The sequence below is a fragment of the Podarcis tiliguerta genome, assembly GCF_965153285.1.
Source record: "Podarcis tiliguerta genome assembly, chromosome: 9".
NCBI classification, from domain to species: Eukaryota; Metazoa; Chordata; class Lepidosauria; order Squamata; family Lacertidae; genus Podarcis; species Podarcis tiliguerta.
In genome coordinates this window covers 41,868,767-41,895,852 of record NC_139542.1, presented here as the reverse complement: position 1 = coordinate 41,895,852, position 27,086 = coordinate 41,868,767, and the positions used below count along the sequence as shown (strand labels likewise).

Here is a 27,086-nt window from a genome sequence, read left to right as displayed (position 1 = left end):
AAGATGCTGGCAGCTGCTTTTAACCATGGTGCTAATCAGAGCAAATGAGTCTAACTGCAGCTGGAATATGTAATTCCTGCAGGAGCTACTTGCAACCTGCTGCTCATTCGGTCTCTTCACCTTAGGCAGCAATTTCAGGGAAAATGCTTTTTCAAGTATCATCAACTGGGTGTGTGTATGCATGCATACATTGCATGCATGTGTAAGCTTAGTGACAGTAAATTGGTTGCTTTTAAAGCAGATTTGTCTTCCTTATTACTGTCTCTCAAATTGCTCCCGTTGTTGTGCTGCTATCCGTGGAGTTTGAATTTTGAAAGAAAAAGCAGGGCTGCTTTTACCTGGCTGCAGAACCTCTGTCTAAAATGAAAAGGGGAAAGGACAGTGTCCAGTAAATGCAGTGGTGTTCCTCCCTAAGTAAAGGGGAATTGCATCCTCCTAACAACCTGCCTCTTATCAGGAGGAAAGCAGAGTATGTTCAATTTCTCATTCTCACTAGCTGGCTTATTCTGTTATAATACCATTCCAGACCAAGTCTCATTTTAGATGGATATCTGTAACTCTCTTCTGCTATGTGCTTCCTGGCTGTCATTACATATGGCAGGTATGCTTAGCTTAAATTGCTGGGAGAGCTAACAATGATGTTTGATTAATCACTTTAGTCTCATGGAAATCTGTCCTCTCACATTATGCTATCACTTTCTCCAGATCTGGAGGCTTAATGATATTTCCACACCTGAGTCTTTGCCTTACATCAGTCTATAGCACAAATGTAAAACCCCACTTTGGCTGTAGTGTGCATCTGAAGTCTCTGTCTGACATTACCAGTATGAAAGCCAAGGGTGGATCAAGGTGGTTGGGTACCCTTTTGGGGTGCACTTCCCAAAATATGGGCCCCCTTCCGCAAAAGGAACACATGAAATAAGGTGCCACCTCTTGTGGAATCCTAAAGACTAACATGACTACATTGGCAAACGTGTTTGAGGACTACAAAAAACAAACAAAAACAAACCTCAGCATTATCAGCAAACTTAAAAGCTTTTTTTAAAAAAATACTGATTTTTTTAAAAGAAATACTCTGAGCATGTGGGCTTAACTCACTATTAACTCCTCAAGGCTCACTTTTTGCCCTGGACAAGTCACCATCTCTTAGCTGTATTGTGAAGATATGGAATATGGTTTAAAATGACTACAAAATGGAACTTAGTGCTAAGGTAAAGGTAAAAGGACCCCTGACCATTAGGTCCAGTTGTGACTGACTCTGGGGATGCGGCGCTCATCTCGCTTTATTGGCCAAGGGAGCCGGCGTACAGCTTCCGGGTCATGTGGCTAGCATGACTTAGCCACTTCTGGAGAACCAGAGCAGCACATGGAAACGCTGTTTACCTTCCCCCCGGAGCGGTACCTATTTATCTACTTGCACTTTGATGTGCTTTTGAGCTGCTAGGTTGCAGGAAGTGCTAATATAAAAGACATCAAGTTTTGGTTCCTTTAGGTAGGCTGGAACCAGAAGGTGAGGGGGGACAGAAACTCCTTATATCACAGCTTCTTTTTCCATTCCTTCAAAATCTCTGCTGTCCACAGCAAATATATAAACCAACCACAACATGGGCGAGTGGATGAGGAGAAGTCTGGGAGGAAGCTATCTCTATCATTGTTTATCTTCCCCCCATTCTGTTCAAAAGTCCATCTGGACAATAAAATATATGCCTTGTAAACCTTCCACTGCCTATTTTGCCCTCACACACCCTTCCTCCAAACCCCACAAATAGCAGATAGACCTGCCTTTGACTGCTGCAACCACTTTCCCTCCAAAAAGCAGAGCAGGGGGTTATTTCACACCCAAAGTGGAAGAGCAGCGGCCATTCAGACTTCTGGAACTGCTCTATATGAAACCTGTCTGGAAAGTGTTGTCATCCCCCCACCCCCTGGTCATTACTTGCCTACTGTAAGGGCTAGATACTCCCTTTTTTAAAATGAAAGCTCAGACTCTAGGGCATCCTTGCATGCATGGGAGCAAATGCATACACAATTGCATTTCAATATGATATAAGGTTTATTTACGCATATATACAACCTGACCAAGATAGTGAGAGCGCAGTGTTTACATTCTAAGAGGGTGCTGTTCCTCCTATTGCTGCAGCCTCAGATACCAAGAAACCCCAACCATATTTGATGCTGTCTGCAGCATAGAACAGACTACCCACCTCGTGGTCTACCCTCCCTCCAGCTTGAAAAATTGACACTTTTCTCCCATTTGCTTACTTCAGCTGCCCACTGAAATTCTGGAAACTTCCCCCTTCCAACTCTGGGGTTGTCTTTTGCTAATTACCCAGAGCTCAGGGCAGGGTGTCCCCCATCTGTGTCTGGCAGAGTCTTCTGTTAATTGCCTTCTTAATGGGTTAATGGCCTTTGTTCGACCAATGGCCTCCATCTGCTGAGCTGGTCTGCCTCATTAGCAGAAACTAAATCCAGGGGTTTCAAACCTTGATGAATTCTAACTTTTACTGAATCCAAGAATTATGGGTGACTTACACCCACAAACTCAGGCACCCAGAACCTATAACAAGAGCATACAGTAAAGCTGATGACTAGCTTTCATTATCCAAAGTATATTAAAACAAATAGGTTTGTACACCCTCTTCCACCCAACTTCCTTTTAATTAGTGATTTATGTTTGCAGCGTTCTAATAATTCATCTGCATGTCAAATAACAGATGACGTTGTGTGCTAGACTAATGAATGCTGTGCCTGTTGGAAGGTGTTTAGATCCCACTATTTTATTTTAGTAGAAAAGATATAGCTAAGGTTAGATGCTGTGGGAGGATATGGAAGCACAATTTGTTCTTTTTAACTTCAGTTTAAAAAGTTAAAATGTTTTCTACTACAACTGAAGAAACTGATGAGTTTATTCTCTCTCTGTGTGTGGTTCTTATTTCCATGGCCTTTGTTAAAACTCTTGGCATATCAATCCTGGTCTGTACTAGATCCTGGTTTATACCAGTGTTCTCTGTTTTGGCCCAGATAGAGGTAATGCGGTTTCATGTTGGCTCATATAAAAACCGAAATTTTGTTCCTAGTTTAAGATCTTGGTAAATAAACTCAAATTCTGGACTGAGACAGCACTGAATAAAAGGTGAACCCACTCAGGTACCTTCTGAGGTCATCTTGCCCAACAGCACCCCAAAACCTGGAGCCAGCACTATGTAATCTCCTTACAACCTTGTTTCCCCAGCAGATATACCTATGGATACTAGGCTAATGGTTCCATCTTATATGGAGACACTGTTGGAAGCCAAGGTTTTGATGGGGATTGGTAAAAGGATATATTAAAAATATTTAATCCTCTAGAGACCCGTGTGTGTAAGTTAACACAAAAGCACACGAATACCATTTGTGTTCTAGGAGACCAGGGGGGGAGGAGTGATGGTCACAGCAGGAGGGGGAGACTCCCTGGATTCTTCCGCAGCCTGCCTGATCTCTGCCTCCTGGTCCCTGTCCTCCTCTGCCTCTAAGTCTGGATTGATCTCTGTCACAGCTTCTTCCTGCTCAGTAAAGCCTGTGGCCTTTTCAGTTTCTGGCACCACCTCTTCCCAGTCTGTTCCTTCTGACCACTCATCATCATCCCACCACCAATTCCCTGGCTCTGAGCCTTCTTCCCCTGGGGGCTCTCCAGCTGGTGCTTCCCACCACTCTTCTGCATCCACCCAGTCTATGGCAGGACATAGGAAGTTGAATTATACTTAGTGAGATCATTGGTCCATCTAGTGCAGTACTGCCTACAGAATACTTCCTGAATCTGGTGCCCTTCAGATGTTGTTGGACACCCAACTCCAATCAGTCCCAGTCAGCATGGTCAATAGTCAAGAATGATGAGAGCTGTGTAAAATAATCTGGAGGGCAAAAGACTGGAGAAGCTTGCTTTAAGCTGACTGGTAGTGGCTCTCCAGAGTTTCAGCTTTCCAAGCCTTAGCTGAAAGTGCCAGGCACTGAATCTGCGACCTCTTACATGCAAAGCATGTGTTACAGCCCTTCCCGTTGAAAAAGCAGTAATTGAGCTAGCAACTGCAGTATTCAGTTTGTTCAAAATTATTGTTCAGTGTATGACCATGTTGTTACAGCATACCTTAGAAATCGGCGTACTTCAACCTAACCACCCCATGGGCTCAAGGTTGTCAACATTTAGAAATTTAGCAAGTGAGTCTAAAGGAAATAGTTGTTCCACCTTTAACATACTCCAGAGGCTTACAAAGTGGTAAGGGCTGCATTTCAAATCAGACACTCCATGTAGATTCAATATGGGAGCATGTCTTCTAACATTTGCCACTCTCATGGTGATTTTCTTTGCTAGGCAAGATGTTATAACAGGCAGGCATCCCTTACCCCATAGTAATTTCAAGCCATGCCTGTGGTGTTCACTCAGCACAGCCCTGCACGATGATAATGTCAGGATATCTAATACATCGTAAAAAGAATTGAGCTGATCTTTATATGGAGACTGTCACCCTGACCCTAATCCTTGGAAGTGAATACCCTTGATTTTTATGTAACTCATTTCCAAGTAAGTGTGCTTTGGATTGCAGCTTATAGCAGCTGGAATAAGGAAAGATTATATTTTTACTCTTGCTAAAGCATTTCAATGCACTTAAATCAGGGTTTTTTTTAACAATGCCAGGTTAGATATATTGCAAGTAGCTTGAAGCTCGTAATATGCCAGAATAGCAATTTGTGTGGTCAGCCATCCAGAATCTCTTCTCGTCACAAACCCAGTGGAAATTTCTTCTCCCCTTTTCATCCGCTGTGCATTGAAAAGACTGGATTGAATGCAGCCTGCCTGACACAAAGGAGGAATTCTTTTCAGCAGTGGTGTGCTGTGCATTGATACACCTCACTGGTTTGGGCTGACATAAGATGATGAAACATAACATGATGCAACATGGTGCAAATCCTCTGGTATTAGCTTGGCTATTTCACTCTGGGTTCCAACCTAGTTCATACATTTAAGCAAGCTGGGGATTCTGGATAGTAAAATCACTTCTTCTGTTGGTAAAGGACCAATATTAATTAATAACAGTGTGTTGCTTATGTTGCACCACCTCCATATAGTTTAATAATAGGTAATATGCCTGTTGCTGTTCTGTGTGCTGCTCAGAGAGCATATGGGCAACCAGATAAATTCAATAGTCACTATAATATTTTCACCCTTTAATAGTGGCAGTGTGCTAGGCATTGTGGAATGGGATGAAAGCTGCAGTTCTGAGAATTCCAATGGCAATTCTTATATTTCTATGCTTTCGACAAATCTATTTATAAGGCACACTTTAGCAAGGCATTGTTTCGGAAACATCCATTGTCCAAGGGGTCTTTTACCATAAAGATACAATTATGCAAATTTACTTTTGTGTAAGTTTCTGTTGACATCAGTGAATATTCTCTCCCCCATCTGGTCTGTATGAGAGAGTGCTTCTCTTGCATGGATTTGTAAACTTCCCTATGCATACAACTTTCATCTAAAATATGCAGCTGGTATCTGTAGATGCACTAAGCTCATGCATGACCTGCATATTTATTTATATTTAAGCTAGCTGATATATTCTTCTAAATAGTGAAATGATCCCTAAGTGGTATATATACATAAAAAATAATTTTCAATATATAAAATCAGCAAAATTTAAAATCAAGTATACATAATCTTTGTACATGTCCTTGTAGGCTTGTGCAAACCAAAGTTTTAAGCAGGTTTCTGAGATGGCACAATGACACAAATAGTTGCAGTTATGCCTGTGCATGCATTCACTGTATGCATAATAACTTGCCCCAGCTGGTTATGGTCCAGCATCAGAGAACTTTAAAACACACAGCTTTGGTACAACAATATGTTCCCCTTCAGGTTGGAGATATGAGACAACATTTCTGAATGTTCTCCCATGGGAAAAAGTCCTTGTAAAGACAAAACCAGAGCACTAGTGACAATGTAGTAGCCTAGCCCTCTAACTGTTGTACTAGCTTTCTACATACAGTAAGGTGTTGGTGTTGCTGTTATTGTTGCTGCTGCTGCTGCATAAGCAAACATTCAGAAATGTAATTCCCCCACCTGTAGTCAGAAGTACCTCCTCAGGGAACCACCACCACCACCACCAACAACAACAATTTATTTATACCCCACCCATCTGGCTGGGTTTCCCCAGCCACTTTGGGTGGCTTCCAGCAAAATATTAAAATACAATAATTCATCAAATATTAAAAGCTTCCCTAAACAGGGCTGCCTTCAGATGTATTTTAAAAGTCAGATAGTTGTTTATTTCTTTGACATCTGATGGGATGTTTTGTGTCTAGTATGTTCAAAGATCTTGTGTCCATTTCAAAGATGGAATGGTTGGGTACTTCATTACTATCTTGCTTCTAACCTGATCTAGTTTTTGTTAATGGAGCCAATTTGGCATTGCAATGATAAGCAGAACTTTATTTTGTAGACTATTCCTTTGGATTTCTGGGTAAGGTCTAGTGACTTTTGTTAGGAAGGCAGAGAGAACTCGATTGAATGTCTCTTGTTAGTTCACTTTGGTGCTCTTATATTTTGTAATTTCCTTTTGTTAGGCAGACCTTGATTGGCAGTGGATTGTAATTTGTTCTCATTCTTCCATTGATTTAAATCCTGAGCAGGATTTAACTAAAGTGACTCTGATATGCAACAGAACAGAGCAATGTGTATTCAAGCCTAGGAAGGAATGTGGAAAGCAGCAATATCAAGTGAATCTGAAGCTTTGATGGGCCATTTCTGATTTCATTAACACTGGGCTGAACTTTCAATTAACTCTGATGATGCAAGACGACCTGCACCTTTATTCCTGACAGAGGCGCGGCATCTAATAACTGCACAACAGGCAGGGGAAAAAATTACCTTCCATGCAGCTCTTAAAAGTAATGAGCCTTTGAGTGAGAAAATGACAAGCTGGTCCCACTCCAAAATTCCTGAAGAACGTTTTCAGGCCTCTCTCATTTCTTGTGAATTTTAATACTTATTTGCAGAAATGCCTCAGAGCACATTAGCTTGGAGACTTGGAAAATCAGCAGAGTTATTTGATAATAACTAAAACACAGAAAGTTGCCAGGAAAACTTGAAAATATACACAAGGGGTAGCCTGAAAATCTTGGTACAGGGGAATTGAAACAGGTATATTTTTTTGCATGCAAATCAGTTGTTCTACTTCTCAGCTAAGGCTCTTCGCTGTAAATACAAACCCCACAGTAACATGAAAACATATAGCATGCTGTCTTTGGGAATAGCTGTGTGGCTGGGACAACCCTGATTTCCCAGTGCTGGTAATATTGTTTGTTTTACTTCCAAATTTGTTCTGAGTAGATGCATTTCCAGGGAAGGGTTCCTTTATGCCCCACAACCAAAGCCAGGAGACAGATATCCCCATCCTTCATACTCTTCTCCCATCAAGCAAATGAATGAGCGGGTGCAACCCTGCTCCTGCTGGCACAGTTGGAACCTTCTGGCAGTGGCCAAATATGGTCTTCTCAGGAGCTGTTTTCTGGTTGGTGCTTGTTGGTGGAATCTGGGCTTCCTTTCAGGGCAAGGTGCTGGCAAAGGTCTGGCAATTCCCTATGACCCATCACCCAAGTCATTTTGATGGGATGACCAAGGCGAAGGAAGGAGAAGTGTCTCTCTCTTTTCCTTTCTTCTGGCACCAGCACTGTTCCTGCCAGGGAAGTGCCAAGTTTCCCCTGGTTTTCTTGGGTCAAATTCTGGAAATTCGCAACCCAGTTTGAGAAGACCTCCAGAGAATTAGGTCATCCTCAATTAGAAACAGCAGACCAGAGAACTACCCTCTATTGGTAGAAGTGTGGTCCTTGAGAATCTCATTTAGTGATATAAGTAATTGACAAATATGGCTTTGGATGGGTAAGAAGCCTGAACGAGCTTGGAGAACGTGCTTTTGTTATAATAGCATTTCCTACTGTTTTGATACACTCGTGTTAGTATGTAAAAGCACAGAAATGGCCTTTTGTAGTGGTATGCTCAACAGGAAGAAGCTGGTTAGCAAATGCCAAAATAAAATAGAATTATTGTTATCTTTGGATAAGTTGAGTGGAGGAAGGTTAGTTTAGAGCTGAAATTCAGGTAGATGCCAGCAGGATAATCTGCTTCTAATTTATTTTCTCCTCTTCCCTGCTGTTGCAACTGCAGTGACTATAATCAGTGCAACTACAAATGGCTAACACTTTTCATATGAATATTACAACAATGTGCTCAACTTGTTCACAAACTCACTTAGAAAACAATCCTCCCTTTATATGCAGTTACCTGAGAGTAAAAGTCCTTGAACTGCATGGAACTTACGTTTGAGTAAACATGCATAAGTTTGCAGATTAGTGGCTTCTGAATAAAGGATGCTGATTTCCCCCAATCATTAGGGAGAGATTTAGCAAGAGAACCCTTTCTGAGCATTGAGTTGAAATTTGCAAGACACATCACCTGCTTAAATTCTGCCAGCAAAGTGGCTGTTAAAAGTCTCAAGGCACCTTCCAGAAACAAAGATGGTCACCCTATCCTGAACATATTTGAATCACAAGTTGTTCAAAGAAAGAAGTTGAAACTTGAATTTAAAAATTAGATGCAATATTCAGAATTTTCAGGTGTGTTTTGGTGAGTATTATAATCCAGGCCTTCACAAACCAAGCCAAAGTCATGTAAGGAAAACTTTCTATTTTTGCTTCTTTCTTGGAACTACAAAAATATAGGGGGTTGTCAAGAACCTGACAGGCCACAATCCATTGCTGCATTTTGCCCGGTGCATCACAAGCTGTGCAGTCTGTCTTAACCTGTGCCAAGACTTGTAAACAACGAACATCATAGCTTGTTCAGAAAGAAGAATGCTGTGATGTTTGCAAATTGCTTTAAAGAATTAAGCTTCAAAATCTTGTTACAGAAAGTCACATTTTCTTGTGATAACAGGAATATAAAGGTAAAGGTAAAGGTACCCCTGCCCGTACGGGCCAGTCTTGACAGACTCTAGGGTTGTGCGCCCATCTCACTCAAGAGGCCGGGGGCCAGCGCTGTCCGTAGACACTTCCGGGTCACGTGGCCAGCGTGACATCGCTGCTCTGGCGAGCCAGAGCCACACACGGAAACGCCGTTTACCTTCCCGCTAGTAAGCGGTCCCTATTTATCTACTTGCACCCGGGAGTGCTTTCGAACTGCTAGGTTGGCAGGTGCTGGGACTGAACAACAGGAGCGCACCCCGCCGCGGGGATTCGAACCACCGACCTTTCGATTGGCAAGCCCTAGGCGCTGAGGCTTTTACCCACAGCGCCACCCGCGTCCCTAACAGGAATATAGCTCTTGTTTATTTTTGCAAGTAAATATGTTTCAATAATATTTTTAAAACAATACTAATTTGAGGCATTGAGTGTCATTTCATTTGTTGCCATTGCACTCCTGTGGCACAACAACAGGTGATAAAGAATGAATAATTTCTAGGTTCGCCAAAATTAAAAAGCCTGTTACAATAGGTGCTGAATCAAATTAGAAGCTTGGAAAGATGGAGCCCTGTTTGCCAAGTCTCAGTTCAACTTTGCAGGTAATCTTGATTTATGTGAAGCATTTAGATTCTGATTTTCCAATAAGTTCAAAAGAAAATGGTGTTAAAAGGATAAATTATTGTTTGAATTATAACCAATAAATTGTTTACCATGCATCATTTTATGTGGGTTTAAGCCAATTGACCTCAGTATGCCTACTGGAATATAGACTTATTATGCCACCCTCCATGTGTCTCCTCAGAAGTAAACCCCACTTTCAGTGTCTTGTAAGTGTGTTTAGGATTGCAGCTATAGTTTTTGAGAGGGAGTAGGCAATATAATATGTAGTGGGGAGCTCGTGCAGTTGTTCAGAACTCTGTATGAATTGTACATGCACTGTACTTCCAAACTCTTACGTTATAACAACATCACTATTTTTTTATAGAATTGACTTGTCAGTCAAAATGAAATATGCATAGAAATTAAGCTGGAAGAATGCAATATGATGTCAGTTAATGCTTGAATGAGAAATAATGCTCTCGTGGTTGCCTGGATACAAATAAGATGTGTGTCATAGAGGAAGGCAAATGTAAATGAATGAACAAATGAGTTGTCAACTTTAGCTTTGGAGTCTGATAAGGGCAAGGGAACTGCTTGTAAGATGGATGACTTGCAAGATTCATCAGTGTACTTTGTATGTCTTTGGACAGTTACTCAGCTTTTCTATTTGATTTTGAATAACTTAGGTGGAGTTTTTTGTTGTTTTTTAAACTGAGTCCTCATTATTAAGGCTCAGGGTGGTTTACAATATAAACTTTAACAACAAAATTCCAAGCTAAATAAAACCTAGTGAACACTTGTTTCTATTTAAAAAGCCAGTGCAAATTGAAAGGGGTTTTATTGTTGTTGTTGCTTCTACAAGGGATCAGAGTTTAGCCTTTTGGCAAGTCTAGTTAAAAGGAGCTCCCTGGGGCAATCACTGGCAACATTTTAAAGTCCCTTTACCTTTCAGACAATGACCAATCAATAAAAACTGAATATTTTTTAAGGAAACTAGGTAGCAGGAAAGCCCAGAGATAAAATAGCCTCAAACCCTATAGCATATCAGACAATCCATACCATAGGCCAAATTTGGGCTGCTTGCCTGCAGATCTCTTTAGGGAGGAAATAGCTTGGTGTTGTAATTGAGCTGTGGCTGTCTCACAACCTCACCTGCTGTAATTCAGAGGGCATGGGACTAATCAAAAGATGATGAGTGATGTCCCACAGCAGGCTCTTATGGAAAAAGGCTGGCCTTGAGATATCATGGTCCCAGACAATTGTAACGTGATGATCTTCTTCATGGAAGACACTGTGATGCTCTAGAGCACTGGGGGTAATGGTGCTCAAAAATTTACCATTCCATGAGGTGGAATGCAGCTCTCTGCAAAAGCTGGAGGAAGCCAGAAGCCTCAGTCAAGCTGCAACTATAGTTATCAGTCTTTTCATTTAGCACAGAACATACCACGGAACAATTCAGGCCCTAACTGCCCTCGTGTGTGAAAGATTTGCAGCAGTTCTGTTCCTTTAAGGCCAAGGTCACTTCAGCAAATGCATGACCCCAACTTTACATCTGAGATGATGGGGAATAGGGGGCGATTCCTGTACCTGGCAATTTTCTTCTGCAAATGAACGCTGAAGTTGATTATGTTCAGAGCTGTGGGGGGAAGAGAAGAACTTAAACAAATGTTACTGAACAAGCCTGTGCATGATTACTCAGAAGGCCCATTGTCTTCATCAGGGCTTACTCACAAGCATTTGTGCTTAGAATTGCAGCTTAAGAAGGTGATTTTGATATGCATTACTGCTTGACTGAATTAATCTTGGTGAATTCTGTGGAACTTTCCCTACGGTAAAGGATCAATTGTTCTGCATATACTTATCAACTATATATGAAAAGGTTTCTTGTCATTGATCTGTGCGTAATAAAGTTATTCTTAGCCTTTAGGCAGTATAGATGGAGTAACTGTTGCTTTTTCTTTTCAATTACAGCAGGAAAAGAGTCCAGAGAATTCAAGAAATAAAGGTATGTTGCTATGGTAGTAGTTTTTATTTAATTGCTTATTTATGTTTAAGTCTTTATAAGCCATATTTTCTGGCTTATAAAGTCTACCCAAGTTGATGAACAAAGTATAGAATGTTTTTAAAAAATAATTACCAACTTTATTTTTATCACTAATTGGAGGCTAATATACTAGCACTGCATTTTTACTCACAGTGCAGAGATAATGCTACTTTTACATCTGAATATATGAAGACCTGAACAGAATCGGCTATAGGAAATAAGGATACGTTGCATTTCTGTATTTCAGAAATCCCTGCACATCTTGTTCTTTGAGCATGTTTTGGTTGGCTTCTGTTGTATGAGGAAAGCTAATAAACTGTACAGCAGCATATTTATGGAAACTTATTACTCTTAGTAGTAGCAAAAGATAAACTGCTAGTGTGTGTCATGGCAGAATGTATAAATTGAGGCGTAGTTGGTCCTGACTCCGTTTCCTAAACTTACACCAAGTAGAAACTGTTGTATGGGGTTAAATCTGTACCTATGGCGAGACAAGGAATATTGCTAATGCAAATGAGCTTTGTCCAGAAGTATCTGTAATACAAATAAGTAAGAGGAAATAATTTATTGAGTAAGCATTTCTTGGTGTAATTAGTGCAAAATATTTGAGTTTCACAGATCTGATCACACTAATTGAAGACCTCTTCATTTGAATTGATACAGAATGCTGTAATATTTGCTAGCAGTAGTAATAGGATATGTAACAAAGTTAGGTAAAAGTTTCCTTGTCCAGAACAACAGATGTGTGCAAGCCTTGTATAGAAGAAACAAATCAATAAATGTCATGTTTGCATCTTGCACATGCTAAAATTGGGTTGAAAAATATTTTATTTTTAGGATTTCAGAGAAAACTCTTTATATATGAGACATGGTAATGCCTGTGTTTTGTTGCTGTGGTGAGAGTTCTCAAACACGCTTAGCATAACAAGTATCTTTAAAATGAAGCTTTTATTAGTCACCTTCAGGCATTCAGTATGAAGTTAAACAGTAATGGAATATGTGTTCAGGTGGCAGCACTCGCCTGACCTCTGGTCAGCCATATTAGCACTACTTACTAGGAGAGATGAGGCAGCAGTGAGGTTGGTGCAGAGCAAACACACCAACAGAGCTACTCTGGCACTTCTGCCAGTGCATTTGCACCAGGCCAGCCTTGATGCTCCCTCTCTGCCTCTCAGGATGCAGCAGCAATGTGGGCAACCAGAGATCTGGTGAGCATTGCCACTCTACTATGCCATCTGCTAGTGAGATTATATAAACGCTCAAAGTGGGACCATGGAAATGAGCACACTAGTTCTGCCCTTCCCTTCACCATTCTCCTTCTCCTCCATGAGAAAGTGGGGAGTCTACTACATTTGGAAAGTATTGAGAAAATGTCACCCCCTGATGCAGAAATATATGTAATGTTTTACATATGTCATAACACACAGCAGACATGCATATCTCAGCCAACAACAGATATTTACAAATTGGTTACCTTGCTGGGGCATTCCCTTTCAAAGTTAATGAATTTCCATAGGGGAAATTAGACTGGATTTTACTTTATTGGGCTCCATGATCACTGCAGATGGTGACAGAAGTCACAAAATTAAAAGATGCATGCTTCTTGGGAGAAAAGTGATGACAAACCTAGACAACATCACCTTGCCAACAAAGGTCCATATAGTTAAAGCTATGGTTTTCCCAGTAGTGATGTATGGAAGTGAGAGCTGGACCATAAAGATGGTTGATTGCCAAAGAATTGATGCTTTTGAATTATGGTGCTGGAGGAGACTCTTGAGAGTCCCATGGACTGCAAGAAGATCAAACGCATCCATTCTTAAGAAATCAGCCCTGACTGCTCACTGGAAGGACAGATCCTGAAGCTGAGCCTCCAATACTTTGGCCACCTCATGAGAAGAGAAGACTCCCTGGAAAAGACCCTGATGTGGGTAAAGATTGGGGGCAGAAGGAGAAGGGGATGACAGAGGACGAGATGGTTGGACAGTGTTCTCAAAGCTACTAACATGAGTTTGACCAAAATGCGGGAAGCAGTGGAAGACAGGAATGCCTGGCGTGCTCTGGTCCATGGGATTGCGAAGAGTTGGACACGACTAAACAACAACAAAAAGCAAAACCAATAAAGAAGCCTGCTTCTGAGTACACATGGTTAGGCATGGTTAGCCTTATTAGATATAGGCTGCCTCTAGCAACAAGCAACTTACACAAAATCAGCAAACCCCATTACAAAAAAAGAAAAAGAAAAAAGCAGCAAGGCACCTGTCAGGATGGTGGCAATTATACATCAGTGAATATGCCAATAATATACACTGTAGAGCAATATATGTATCTATTACATATCAAGTTTTTAAAAGCTCAAACTAAAGCAGAAGGCATGTTACAAGGGTTGCTGCTATGATGGCGGTTGAATGGGCAGATGGATGGAAATCTGCTTGGTAGTCCATTTTCAATGGGTTCTTCTGACATTCTTAATTGACATATAATAAACACATGGGATACATACACATATACACATATATTCCTCATGTCTCCTATTCTAGAGTTCCCATCTACAGCTGTGGGGAGAGCAGATATATCCACCATGTGGAAGCAAGGGCTTCCCCATTAATTTCAATACAGGGCAGCTCAATCTATTCATCTCTTTGTACATCCAAAGCTGTTCCCTTCATTGAAGTTAATGGAAGTTCTTGCCAGCACATATGCTCACCAGAGCACTGACGCCTACAAGGAATTAATGGATTAGGGTTAAAAAGAAAATTGAGAATTGGTGTGTGTCAGCTTTTCCCCTCTCTCTCCTCAATTAAATCCTGTCCTTCAGAATTCATCATGGAGCTTGCTCAAAAAAAAAAAAAAGATGGTCACTTGCTTTGTAGGTTTAAGGAGGTGTTAGTAGTACAAGTTCGTAGATTTGTGAATGCTTAAGTTCATGCCTATTGTATCTCCCTCTGAGATACCTCATACATGTTGTCTTCCACTTTCACAGCATCAAATTATCTAGAAAGCATTTTCCCCCTGCACAGCGGCTGATAGTAAGCAGGCTCTTAAGAATGATTTCTGAGCTTGCTGCTTCCATGCAGTACTGTATATGTTAAAGGAGGTCACCAGCACTCTGCAAGTTGGCAGGACCCAGCATGCTCAGAGGTTCATTAGGTCTTCAATTTAAGAGACTAACCAAGTATACAGTTGTCAAAGACCTGTAAAATATTTCCAACAACTCTATCCATTAAAGTCTGCCAAATCTAGTTTGGGGAACGAATCTATGACTCTCTAGCAGCCATATGAAGCACTGGTTTTGCTGCAATGGAATGTTTATGCTTTGATACCCAGAATTGCATCTGATTTTTTTTTCTCCTGAATTTTGCTGCATGCTCTTAGCATGTCTTGATTTGCACTGAAACGTCAACATTTGCTTGAGGGGGTGAGACACTGAAATACAAGACATATTTTGAATAAAATAGTGATCCATTTTTCTACATATTGTTTGCAATTTAGAAAAAAAATGCTTGTGGTTTTCTATCGCTTTTTGTGTGAGTTTCTTCAGGGAATTGCTGTAGGCATAATGTTTCAATTTTGTTATCAAACTTCAAATCCTGGTTTCGGATAGTACCACACCAAAACCGACATCCTGTTTCTTGAAAGTTTTATTCCCTTGCTTTAGATATTTGTTTTTTAAAAATAAATCAGTACATCTGGGCTTACCTTATCACGGCTAGGTAGTGAGTGAGTGTTTCTCCCATTCAGCATTCCTCCAACATTCTGCTTTCTGATCTGTGAAAAACCTGCATGGAGAAGATACATCACAACATCTTCCTCTAGGTTTTAATTGAAGAGTGGAAAGCTGGGCAAACTAGGTACCAAAAGTGCATGAGATCAGTGAGTGATATTCAACTAAGTCTTGTTCCGAGTAGACACCTTGAAATGAATGAACATGACTAAGGCTGCATACCTACAAGGGGATGGGCGTTAATGAAAACAATCGGACTTATTTCTGAGTGGACACATAAAGGACTGCCTTGACAGGTCCATGCATTTCAATAGGTCTAATCAGAGCAAAATTATTTGATTAAAATACGGTGTTTGCTGATTTTCTTTCTTTCTTTCTTTCTTTCTTTTTCTTTCTTTGAGAAAAGTCATTTTACCTCAAAAAAGAGATGAAATATTCCACACAGTAAAAAGCCTTCACTTAAAAATAGCTGTCAGAAATACAGTGGGCAGCTTCTCTATCGTCTCTCACTTATAGGAAAGCCCAGCTGAGGACATCATAGGGTTTTCAGAAAGAGCAGACATTCAAGCAGGCTGCAGCATGTAAACCACTGAAAAGACAATTTGCAGAATAACAGAAAACAAAGCCACTTAAAAAGGGAAGCAAGTGCAATAAAAACAAACCCTAACAGTTCCTATCAAAATTATCACTCTTCTTTCATAATTTCCAAACACAATTTCTTTTCTCATTAACTGGTGGACAATGATCATTAATAAAAAGTTTCAAACCCTAGCTAGGGATGTGAGCTCCGGTTAAAAGTAAGCATGGTTTAGCACTGGTGGCAATATGATCCTGAACTGTGATTAAACCAAGTATACGGGATTTGGCTCAGGCTTTGAACTCCTACTATAAATGTTTTTATTTCCATTCGGTTTGTCTTAGAGGTTGCAGAGCAGTAGCCGATAAGTTTTGATCCACATATTGCAGATGGTAATACTGCTTAGTATAATTTGATGGTGGGCAGTTGCTACTTGCAGGGTCCCTTTATATGTTTATTACCGATCATTTCAGTTTTATTATTTTGGGTAGTATTTTATTTATGGGCAGTGCTGGAAGAAATAGAACTGAGCTATGTCTGCATATTTCATATTTTAGCTGTTCTCTGGCGTGCACACAATGTCAGAAATGTGGCACACAAGTGTACTGTAATATAAATAAGCTACAGTGGTTTGGATCCAGATGGGCAGCCTAACCCAAAGATCATTGGAATCAATAAGAGGTAAAGGTAAAGGGACCCCTGACCATTAGGTCCAGTCGTGGCCGACTCTGGGGTTGCGGCGCTCATCTCACTTTATTGGCCGAGGGAGCCAGCCTAAAGCTTCCGGGTCATGTGGCCAGCATGACTAAGCCGCTTCTGGCAAACCAGAGCAGCGCATGGAAACGCCATTTACCTTCCCGCCGGAGCGGTACCTATTTATCTACTTGCACTTTGACATGCTTTCGAACTGCTAGGTTGGCAGGAACTGAGACCGAGCAATGGGAGCTCACCCCGTTGCGGGGATTCGAACCGCCGACCTTCTGATCGGCAAGTCCTAGGCTCTGTGGTTTAACCCACAGCGCCACCCACATCCAAATACCATTCCGTATACCATTCACTAAAAAGATCATTGGATTGGATATATTTCAATCAAAATTACTTATAGGTCTGGGTACTAAGGTTCTCATTGCTAGTACTTTTTATTCTCTACAGTGTCCAGTTGAAGCAGAGTTGTAGGTCACTACAGCTTCGTAGCCAAATAACCTATAGCACCACCTGCATCCCTTTTATTGGAATCAACAGGGGAGACTTGAAGAAGAAGAAGATTTGCACAAAAGAGATGCTTTGTGGACAATGCTTCAAAAAGTATCTCAAGTTTAGGATCTGCAGTTCCCCACTAGTCTTGCCCCTCATGTGCAAAACTAGCTAGCGCCATAGGATATTGACAGGCAGCTCTTTAATTACACTATGAGCTTCTCAACTCTTCGATTCCCTTTCATTTTACGCTTACCTTTAGCAATCAGAATACAAAGCGACTGTTCGCTTGCCGATCCATTTAACAAATGTGATTCTCTATTATTATGAACATATTGCCTGCCTTTTCTAATTTCATTAACAAACATCTGTTCCTTTACTGATCTTTATCTACCAGGAGTAAAGAGGAGACCATATGGGAATAACTTGCTGCATATCTGTCATTCACTTAATTCTCGGAAAACATTGTAAGGCACCTGCACAATGCTTGAAGCTCTAAAGCCAGTCCTATTTGGAAGGTCGGGTTGATGGCTGTAGTTGGCTACATAAAGTTGTCACAGGTTGATTTTATTTTAGTTGATTTTTACACACCAAAAGAACAAAAGTAAAGCAATAAGAGCTGGAAGCAACCAAAAAATAAAATAAAATTGACACGTCTTTAAATAATCCATGGCGCAGAGTTGAAAGGAATCTTAATCTGATTCTGTGATTCTTTGTTCAAAATTGCCAGAGTACACTTGAATGGCTTCAAATGCTGGTGAATGACTTGCAGTTGTGAAGATATCATAAATGGTGGGTAGCAGAGCATTCTTTGACGTTTTGTTTGATATTGAACAAAAGGTCCTGTATTGTAATGCAAAATAGGTTTTTAATCTCTGCATCATAAAAGCATAGTTCGTACTGCATAGGTATAATCACATAGAACAACTTGTTTATCGGTTGCGACACTCCAAATAAAGTGCTGTTCCTGGCACTGTGGAGCCGGAGCAGCCCTCTCGTTTATTGGGGAGCTCCATGGAAAGAAATAGATCTGGAGACAGCAGGAGTGCAAGAGGCACAAGTCTCTTCCACAGCTGAACACTCATAAGAGTACACTGTATCTACTGTTTGGTGGTATAGTATTGAAGAAAGCTTACTTTGCTGCTTCCAGTAGACATCCACTGGGGTTTTTCAAAGTGCTCTGTCCATTGCTTTCATCTCCCTCAGGCAGCCCAGTTTTGGAGCCCTTGGAGACTATTGTGATAATTTTGCAAGGCACTCTCCTCCATGGGGACTTGATTGCCACTATTGATCTGTTGAGATGTGCAATGCACAATCCTGTTTGATTTTTGTAGAAACAGTCCTGGTTATTGATGCCTGGGTGTGTGAACAAGATGGTTGTAACTGTGCAGCCTACTACATGCTCTCTTGATCCATGCCCATCCTGACTGGTTTGGGTAAGTTGTGGAGGATTAACTAGATGGCTTCATGGTGTGGTGAATGCTTTGCTGCATGGTCAGGTGGTCCCCACTGCTTTGAAGGAGGTGGGGTATCCCTGAAAAAAAAATCCACGCTGAACACAGAGGTTTCTGCCAATCACTGACCAATCACCAATACACCTTTTTTTTTTTTTTACAGTGGTGAAGAAGGTGATAGTGGTTTTTTTTGGTACACAGCTTAGTGTACATTGCTTAGTTTTTTAATGCTGCTTAGTTTTATATGCAGTATACTGCTGCATTTTGTTTTTATCTAGTATTTAGGAAATGTTATCGAATGTTGCATTTTTATTGTTTTATGGGAACCACCTACAGATGTTTGTTCTATGAAGTAAATTAATAGTTTAAGTGACTTGATGTCATATCAAAGTGAATACTTCAAAAAACATTAAGTTTTAATGTTGGTGTGAACTTCTAAGTGGAAGGGATTTGAATAATAATAGTATTCCTGAAGTCTGATTTAACAGCAACTGTTCATTTGCAAAGGGGGGGGGGGTGCCCCTTTGGTGTTAGTTTCAAATTTAGGTCAGTTGGTAAAGTGTGCTTGGGGCCAGTTGGAAAGCACAAAACATAGTCCAATCACATCCTGCCTAACAGAGTTTAGCAGTGTTCCCTTTATTTAGGCATGTTCATTCTATCCCTTTAGGACAAATTTGCCTTCCTCATTTCAGTGCAGAAATGAATTCTTCATGCTATTTTTTAAAAATATGAAACTGAATCTGCTTGGATATTCTGTCCCTGAGAAAACTTCAGCTTGTATGCATCCCTCTCACTGTGGGGAGAGGTAAAACTCTAAACAAAGAAACCACCTAGTTTCCCATATGTAAATAAAAATGATTTCACTCTCTCATAGTACAGGAACTTAGCTCTTCTCAGAGAGAGGAGAATATATGGGCTTCGCTTTCCCCTGGAAATATTGTCGCTGCCTTTCTCTTGTGCCAAGCTCATATTTCACCTCCTTTATTTGGGCCTGATCAGATGGCATTGTCTCGTGCTCTGTCTACTGAGATAGTGGCAATTTCATTTTTGTCAACAAAAATACAGTACTGAGAACAGTGGAATGATAACATCCAGGCTGGATCTAGACACATCAAAGAAGCGTTTCAGTTAAACACATTGTAAATTTAAACAGGCAGGGAAAACAGGTAGCGAAAAAATAGGACTCCACAACGCCATCTGGTGGCACAATGTTATATTTCATATACAACACATATAAATTGCTTTTTCTTTACCATTCTAGTTGAGTCTCCAGGGTCTTAAACATTTGGTTATGAAGAACAAGACAAGCAGCCACTATATTGTCCAAAATATTGTGGATTCGGGATAAAATCCAGAGTTTCTTTCTCCAAAAGAACTGTGTAATTGACAATATGGTAATATGTCCTAGAGAGTGTTCATAGACCACAATATTCTGTTCAGATCTCAGTTTTGTTCTTTGAAAGCTGCTAAATTTTGCATTGGGTCTTACAGCCTTTCAGAGAAAAATGAAGCTTCATTTTGCCCCATTCACTATTTTGGGGGATCAAAATTAGCTTTTTTCCAGAAATGGATGAAATTTGCAGGCATATTAACCTCTGCCAAGTGAAAAAAGCCTGTCAAATTACAGAATGGAACCCACTTTCATGGGAAAATCCCAGAATTGCAACTCTGTAAGGAGAATATGGGTCTCTCAACAACTCTTAGCACCCTTCACCTGTGATATTGTGGGCAACAATTTTAGGATGAACTTGGCATGCATGGTGGAGATGTCCCTAAGAAAGAAAGCTGCATAATTTCAGAAAGATTGGGATTATGGTTTGTGAGTTATGATCAGTGCAAAAACAATGTGGATATTTTGGGCCAACAAATCAATGTCAACATAGCGTTTATCAAGATTTATAGTCTTTTAGAAACGAATGGTTTTTATTTTATCTTTTATTTTTATTTTATCTTTCAAAACAAGACTTCAGGCTTGTGTTTGTCTTAATTAGCACCACAAGTCACAGAAGCTGAGTGCAAACCTTATATGACCGGAGTGGGTGCTTGGGCATGTGGCTCAGAGGCTTGGATGTCCTCCATTTTCCAAGCAACTGCTGATAATTAGCAAAAAATATAGAAGAGACAAGAAGAAGGTGATGCAATACTGGGACAGCCATTCCTCAAAGCTCTGTGATTGGAGTTCCCTGGTAAAATCATTCTATCTCTGTAGAAGCTTGCCTTGTCTGTCACAAAAGAGCTGTTTCCCTACCTTGGCATCTTCCTTATATGATGTTTGAAAAATGTTTCCAATTTTTCAGAAAAGCTGTTGGCAGTTTATTATGAAGATGATTATTTAGCTCTCTTACTTGCTCCAAAGTACCTTGGAAATCCCTGCTCATGTTTAGGCACTTTGGAGAGATTGTACTAGGCTCAGATAAGCTCTGAATCTGTCTGAAGTGGCTCCACTTTGATCCTTGGCTTGAGATTTGTCCAAAAATATTGCACACCCCAATAATCCACTGCAACACTATCCAGTAGTTAAGAACATAAGAGCATCCAGTAATTAATAATATTTGTTGTTGGAAAAGAGAGAAGTGTTAGGTAATGGAATATGTTACATTGTTGTCGATTATTCCCAAATGCTACTAGGGCAACCAAGTAAACATGTGAGTTATATGTTTAGTCATGTAAGAGATAGTGTTTCTTATAAACACTATAAAGCAGAAATGCTTTATAGCTATTATCTTACTAATTCTCAGAAAGAAGGAAGAGCACAGCAGTCCCATGAGATTAGACCACTCTGTCTAATCTCATGTTGGTTGAAAGCCACAGACTGAAAATCTTCTATCTTCCCTTGTTACAACATCTATAGCACAGCTGGGATTGACTGTTGCACCACACACACACACAGTGTAAACACACACACACAGTTACATCTGTGTGCTTAAGAGATATAAAGTTGTCTTTCATATACAAAATTATCTATAACTTTATGCCAATCAATAGCGTGCTATTTGCTTGTCCCTGTTTAGAATGTTTCACTGGTCAGTTATTCCCCACCCTATTATTGCTGCATGAAAGACATTTTTCATGGCAAAATGACCCCCAACAAAGAGTCATTGAATTTAAAACTAGTCCAGTCCTCCATTAATAAAGAAAGGAAGGTTATTGGTCTGAAATTGCTAGCAGTGCATGTTAGTTCTGCCATGCATAACAGGCTGAGTGGCTGTGAATGTTCCCAGAAGATGGCAGTAGTGTACTCGGTACATTAGCCAGCCCATTACATCATTGAAAGCTCTTTCTTAATTGCCAATTTTCTTTTTAAAAAACTAATGTGTGTCTTTTAATACAAAATATTTAGTCTTGTCATGTTGAGCTCTTTTCAACAAGCTTCCGTTCCTGAACAGCAATATGGCAGAATCCAGGATACTAACTGGAGAGTGAATTGCTGACAGAGTTTTGAAGACTGAAGTGTTACCTCACTCATAGCAGTTAGGTGCATCATCCAGTTGTTAGTATGCAACACAAAGATGGAGTTTGTTGCCTGTCTGTCCTAAAGATACTTCAGGGAGATTTCTCTCAGGAAAAACAGATTACTCAGGCATCAGAGTTTAGGGACTTAATGCATTGGAAATTCAGTGCTTATGCACACTGCAGAAATATATAGTGTAAATATTTACTAGCCTTTTTCGAAACTGAACAGAAACTTTATAAGTTGCTTCTTTCTTTCAAAGAATCACCAACTACCTGAATAACCTAACTAGGTAGAGTTTTGTTGTGATCGTTACAAAATTCTTGATTAATCTCATGGGTGTTAGGAGTTGTCCAGAGGATAATGTGGAGGCAAAACAGAATCTCCTTCTTCCTCTCCTACTGTAATGCAGCCTAACTTTAATTTTATACCTACCTGATCTCAAAGTCAAAATAAAGTGTTTTAGGTTGGTCCATCAATGCTCTCAAAAGATGGTTAGTCTCCACTAAGTCACATAAGCAAAAGAGGAAATATTCAAAATTATGAAGCCCTTCAAAGCTTTCCAAAGCATCATACAGTTGTTGTTGTTGTTGTTGTTGTTGTTGTTGTTGTTGTTGTTGTTGTTGTTTTAAGGGAAACACTAATGCCATTGTTTGTGGTGCAATCCTGTGCCTGTCTATCTGATGGGTTCAATGTCACTTATTCTAGTAAGTGGATATAGCCTTAATAAAGAAAAGAAAAATAAAAGAAAAGCTTAATACGCTTTCTCAACATCAGCTTATAGCTTCAAGCCATGACTGATTAATTTTAGTCAAATATCAACCTTTTACATTTTATTCCATTTTGGATTTTATATCGGGGCCAAATAAAATAAGATTATGGAATCTCATATCACTCTTATTTAAAGAAGCTGCCTTATTTAATTGAGTCCATAGTGTTGGGGAAAGGGGGTTAAGCTTTAACCACTGTGCAATTTTCCAATGGAAAGACCTCCTCACCCCCACCCCAAAAGCTGCTAGTAGGGAGAGTTTTGAGAGAGTGAATTTAATTGAGGAAAATCACAAGAAAGGATTAAGGGCCCCTCACCCAGCAACATATCATCAATTTAATTCCATTTATGAATTGCTCCCCATAAAATATGTTGAAGTGATTCACGATAAAAAATAACAATAAAAACAATAGCACAAAGTGTGTGTGTGTGAAAAACACTTTTTCTGTATAAAAAACAGTTAAAACAATTTCACAAATATAACTCTGCCCTCATGGGCCAGCTCTGTAAGGTGGGCAGGACTACTCACCTGTCAAGTTGCCATATGGGGTAAGGGGAGAGGATCTGGGCTGGCATGCCCCCAATAATGTAAAGAGATCAGCCATGGATCCCTGCAATGTCTGCTAGTTTGATATATTTTGGGTAACAACCAAAGCAAAAAGTACACACAATGTAGCTTTGTCTTATTTTTTCTTTTTCTTTTAGCATGCTCATTTATATACTCTCATTTGTTCTTATATCCTTATTCCAGGAATGTCAGAGGCAGTAGTCTGGGATTGTAGGAAAGCCGAGTTAAGAGGTACATGCCTAAATGAGATGCCATACATAACCAAATGAGGAAAAATGAAAGAGGCAAATGATAAAAGAAATAAAGGAAATGGAAATGCATCATAAAAGAACAGGCCAAGTGTAGGCAGCTAAATAGAAAATGTAGGCTCCTTTGACAACAGCTGAGTCTGCTCTTTATTTTATAGAAGGCATTAACCACACATTACATGCAGATACATACATCAGATACCCCACTTTTTTCCCTTTCCTTTTTTTAAAAAAAGAAAGACCACTTGCAAGATGGAAGAAGAAATGCAGCAAAGGGAAAAGCTCTTCAACCTTTCCCTACCACACTGCTTCTGAAATGTAGGCCTTAAACCATTCCACTCTCTTCCTTCCCTTTGCCCAGAGTATATGTGGGTTCCATGTAGTCTCAAAGGCTTCAAGTGGGTGGGGAACGAAGGGCTTCTGGAGGCCTATGCTTAATCTTCCAGCCTCCTCTATATCTGTTTAGAAAAGTCTTTCTAAAGAAAGATGCTACTTGATAAGTTCCAGGAGTTTTACTTGCATTTCAGGCTGTTTTATTACTGTTTTATTGCATTTTATTACTGTTGTTTATGCGTTACTGTGTCTGTGTTTTGCCTGTTTTGGTGTGTGTATACAGTGCTTATTTTTGGACTTGGGTGGGCATATTTGTGCTTTGCTTGTTTCTGTTTGATGAGTTATCTGTTTTGCTTGATTTTGCTTACTTTGGGGTATGTGGAAAGGTTTTGTTGTTGTTGCATGTTTGTGTTTTGAAGGGAGTTTTCTCCAGTTGTTGTTCTCTGAAATTGGTATTTTATGATCCAATCAATATTTCCCCCCAGATATGTATATGCACCCTGACCCCCAAAACATTGCCCAGGATTCAGGAAAAAAATGATAAGCATATGTTTGGAACAATGTTTCTATAATACATTGTAATACTTTCAAAATCAACACATTCTTATGTTTTTCTTTATCAGAATTTTCATGCTGGAAATTAAAAGACACAGTCTTATGGTGATTGTGTTGCATGGTACTCAGGCCAACCTGTTTCTGATCAGCACAATCAGATATTGATTCCTTGGAGTGCTGCTTATACCTCTGCCACAATATATCTGCTCTCTCAAGCAATAGCTGAAAGCTATTACCTTGAGGTTGTAAGTCCAGTGAGTGGGTCTCAGTTTCTCTTCCACGCATATTGAAATTGCAGCAGTGTGCATTCATTGTGCAGGTGCTCAAAACAAAGAAGGCATTCATTTTGTGTTTCTCAGTCTCTTCATAGGGGTTGGGTGACTCGTTTTATGATCCACTTAGGCTGCATTCCTTTTGACTTCGAAACCACTAGTTTCCTCCTGCTGCACAGGAACGCTGCACATCGTGTCAGGTCCTCTTACTGCTTATACCATAACTGGGAGCAGATATTAAAGTGAAGTGCAGATTAAAGACTGCTAAAATGCTGCCGCTAACAATTATGGCGGGCCACTATTCTATTTCTCATTTCTCTCCAAAGGTCAGATTAATAAAGCTTCATGGCACATTAGCATAAAATGTGGGCCTGCCTGCCTGTTTTTATTATGCTTAAAGCCTGGTGTTTCTAAGGAGACTTTGCCAGGATTGAATGCATCCATTCTTCACTTAGCACTTTAGGCGAGTCATATTTAGATCCCTTTTCAGAAAGGGACACTAATCGGACAACTACTGTCAATCAAATCCTTATTGGCTTTTTCAATATGTCTGTGCTCAAGAAGGCCATTTCACTTCCATTAAGGGGGAGGGGAGGATAAGAATTATGCTACATTTAAAAAAAAAAAACAGCTCTAGGGTAGGTGAAGAGGAAATGGTTTATTAGGATTGCATTTTATGTTAGTATCATTCAAATTTACTTCAGAAACTTCACATAAAACTTTTTTTAAAAAAAGCAACAGCAGCAGCAGCAGCATAGCTTTCTATCATGCAGTCACAAAGGCATCTTCCCTTGACAAGCCAAGTGAGTCTTCATGATCACTTTCTTTACAATCCTGGAGCTGTGCTTTTGTACCAGAACATACATAATACAGTCGTACCTCAGGTTACAGCCGCTTCAGGTTGTGTTTTTTCAGGTTATGGACCGCTGAAACCTGGAAGTACCAGAATGGGTTCCTTCCGGGTTTCGGCAGTAGTGCATGCGCAGAAGTGCTAAAATCACACTTTGCACATGCGCAGAAGCGCTGAATCGCAACCCACGCGTGCGCAGACACGCAGCCACGGGTTGCGAACGCTGCAGGTTGCGAATGTGCGTCCCGCACAGATCACGTTCACAACCTGAGCATCCACTGTATGAAGTTACCTACCAGCTAGTTATTGCAGTGATTAAGGAGCAGCCAAAATATGCAAATGAAACTAGCCCGATTCATGTGTTTTTGTCTGAACAGGGAAACCTGTTGAGGCTGTGAATACTGGCACCAGCCTCATCATACTTGCACATGTCAGTCCTGTTGCTTCCATCCTGAACTTCCTACAGTGAGTGGGAAGGCCAGAAGGGACACTGTAAGCACAGTGATGAGGGTTCCAGATCATGGAAAGGACTGTAAACATGCATACCCTCCAACATTCATCCAATGAAAATAGGGACATCCTAAGCAAAATGGGGACACTGAACATTTCCAGGTGATTGTGCTTAAAATTACACTTCAGACTTTTCACTTCAACACTGGAAAGTCACCAGCATATATGCTTATGGGGTCTGAACCAGCGACCAGGCCTGGCCGGGGGTGTGGGGGTTGTAGTGGATAGCTTGATGAAGATGTCGACACAGTATGCATCAGCTGTGAAAATGGCAATTTCCCTGCTAGGGATCATTAGGAAAGGAATTGGAAATAAAACTGAAGATATGGGTGGCTTTTAAATAAGGGATTAGACAAATGCATGGAGGATAAGACTGTCGAAGGCTATTAGCCATGATGGCTATGTTCTGTTTCCATGGTTGGTGGCAATATGTGTCAGAAACCCACTTACAAGAAAATGGAGGAGGGGTAAATGGTCAGGTTCCCCACAGACATCTGGTTTCCACTGTGAGAACAGGATGCTGGAGTAGATCCGCCACTGGCCTGATCCAGCAAGCTCTTCTTGTGCTCTTATAGCCAGCAAAATTAACACTCAGATAGGACTATTACCATTAATACTTTGAACCTGAGAGAACAGCAAATGAGTGGTTGTTTCAGCAGATACTTGGTTTGTGTTTACTCTCGGCACTGAGAGTACTACATGCAGCGACTTTGTATTCTTGTTGTGCCTTCACTGTTCCTTTAAATTGTTGTGTGTTGTTTCAAGATTGCATTCTTAGCTGCCTCAGGGGTCTTACCAAAAGGTAAGATAGACATGTTTTAATAGATAATTTAAAGTGCTGCTGAGCAGCCAGTAAAACACCAGGACAAAAAGAGGCCTAGGCAGTAATTTTATGAGACCAGCCAAGAAAGCTACTGTTATAAATTGTAAAATGCATACATGACAGACCTAT

At 40.3% G+C, this 27,086-nt stretch overlaps 1 protein-coding gene across 4 annotated transcripts in view; it reads left to right on the top strand.

The window, feature by feature from the left end:
- FSTL5 (follistatin like 5) overlaps positions 1 to 27,086 on the top strand; it is a 313,072-nt gene that overhangs the window by 56,514 nt on the left and 229,472 nt on the right. For all 4 annotated transcript variants that reach the window (XM_083457275.1, XM_083457273.1, XM_083457274.1 and 1 more), the window contains exon 3: positions 11,560 to 11,593. In XM_083457275.1, the coding sequence (XP_083313401.1) occupies positions 11,560 to 11,593 (34 nt within the window). The remainder of the gene's footprint in view (positions 1 to 11,559; positions 11,594 to 27,086) is intronic.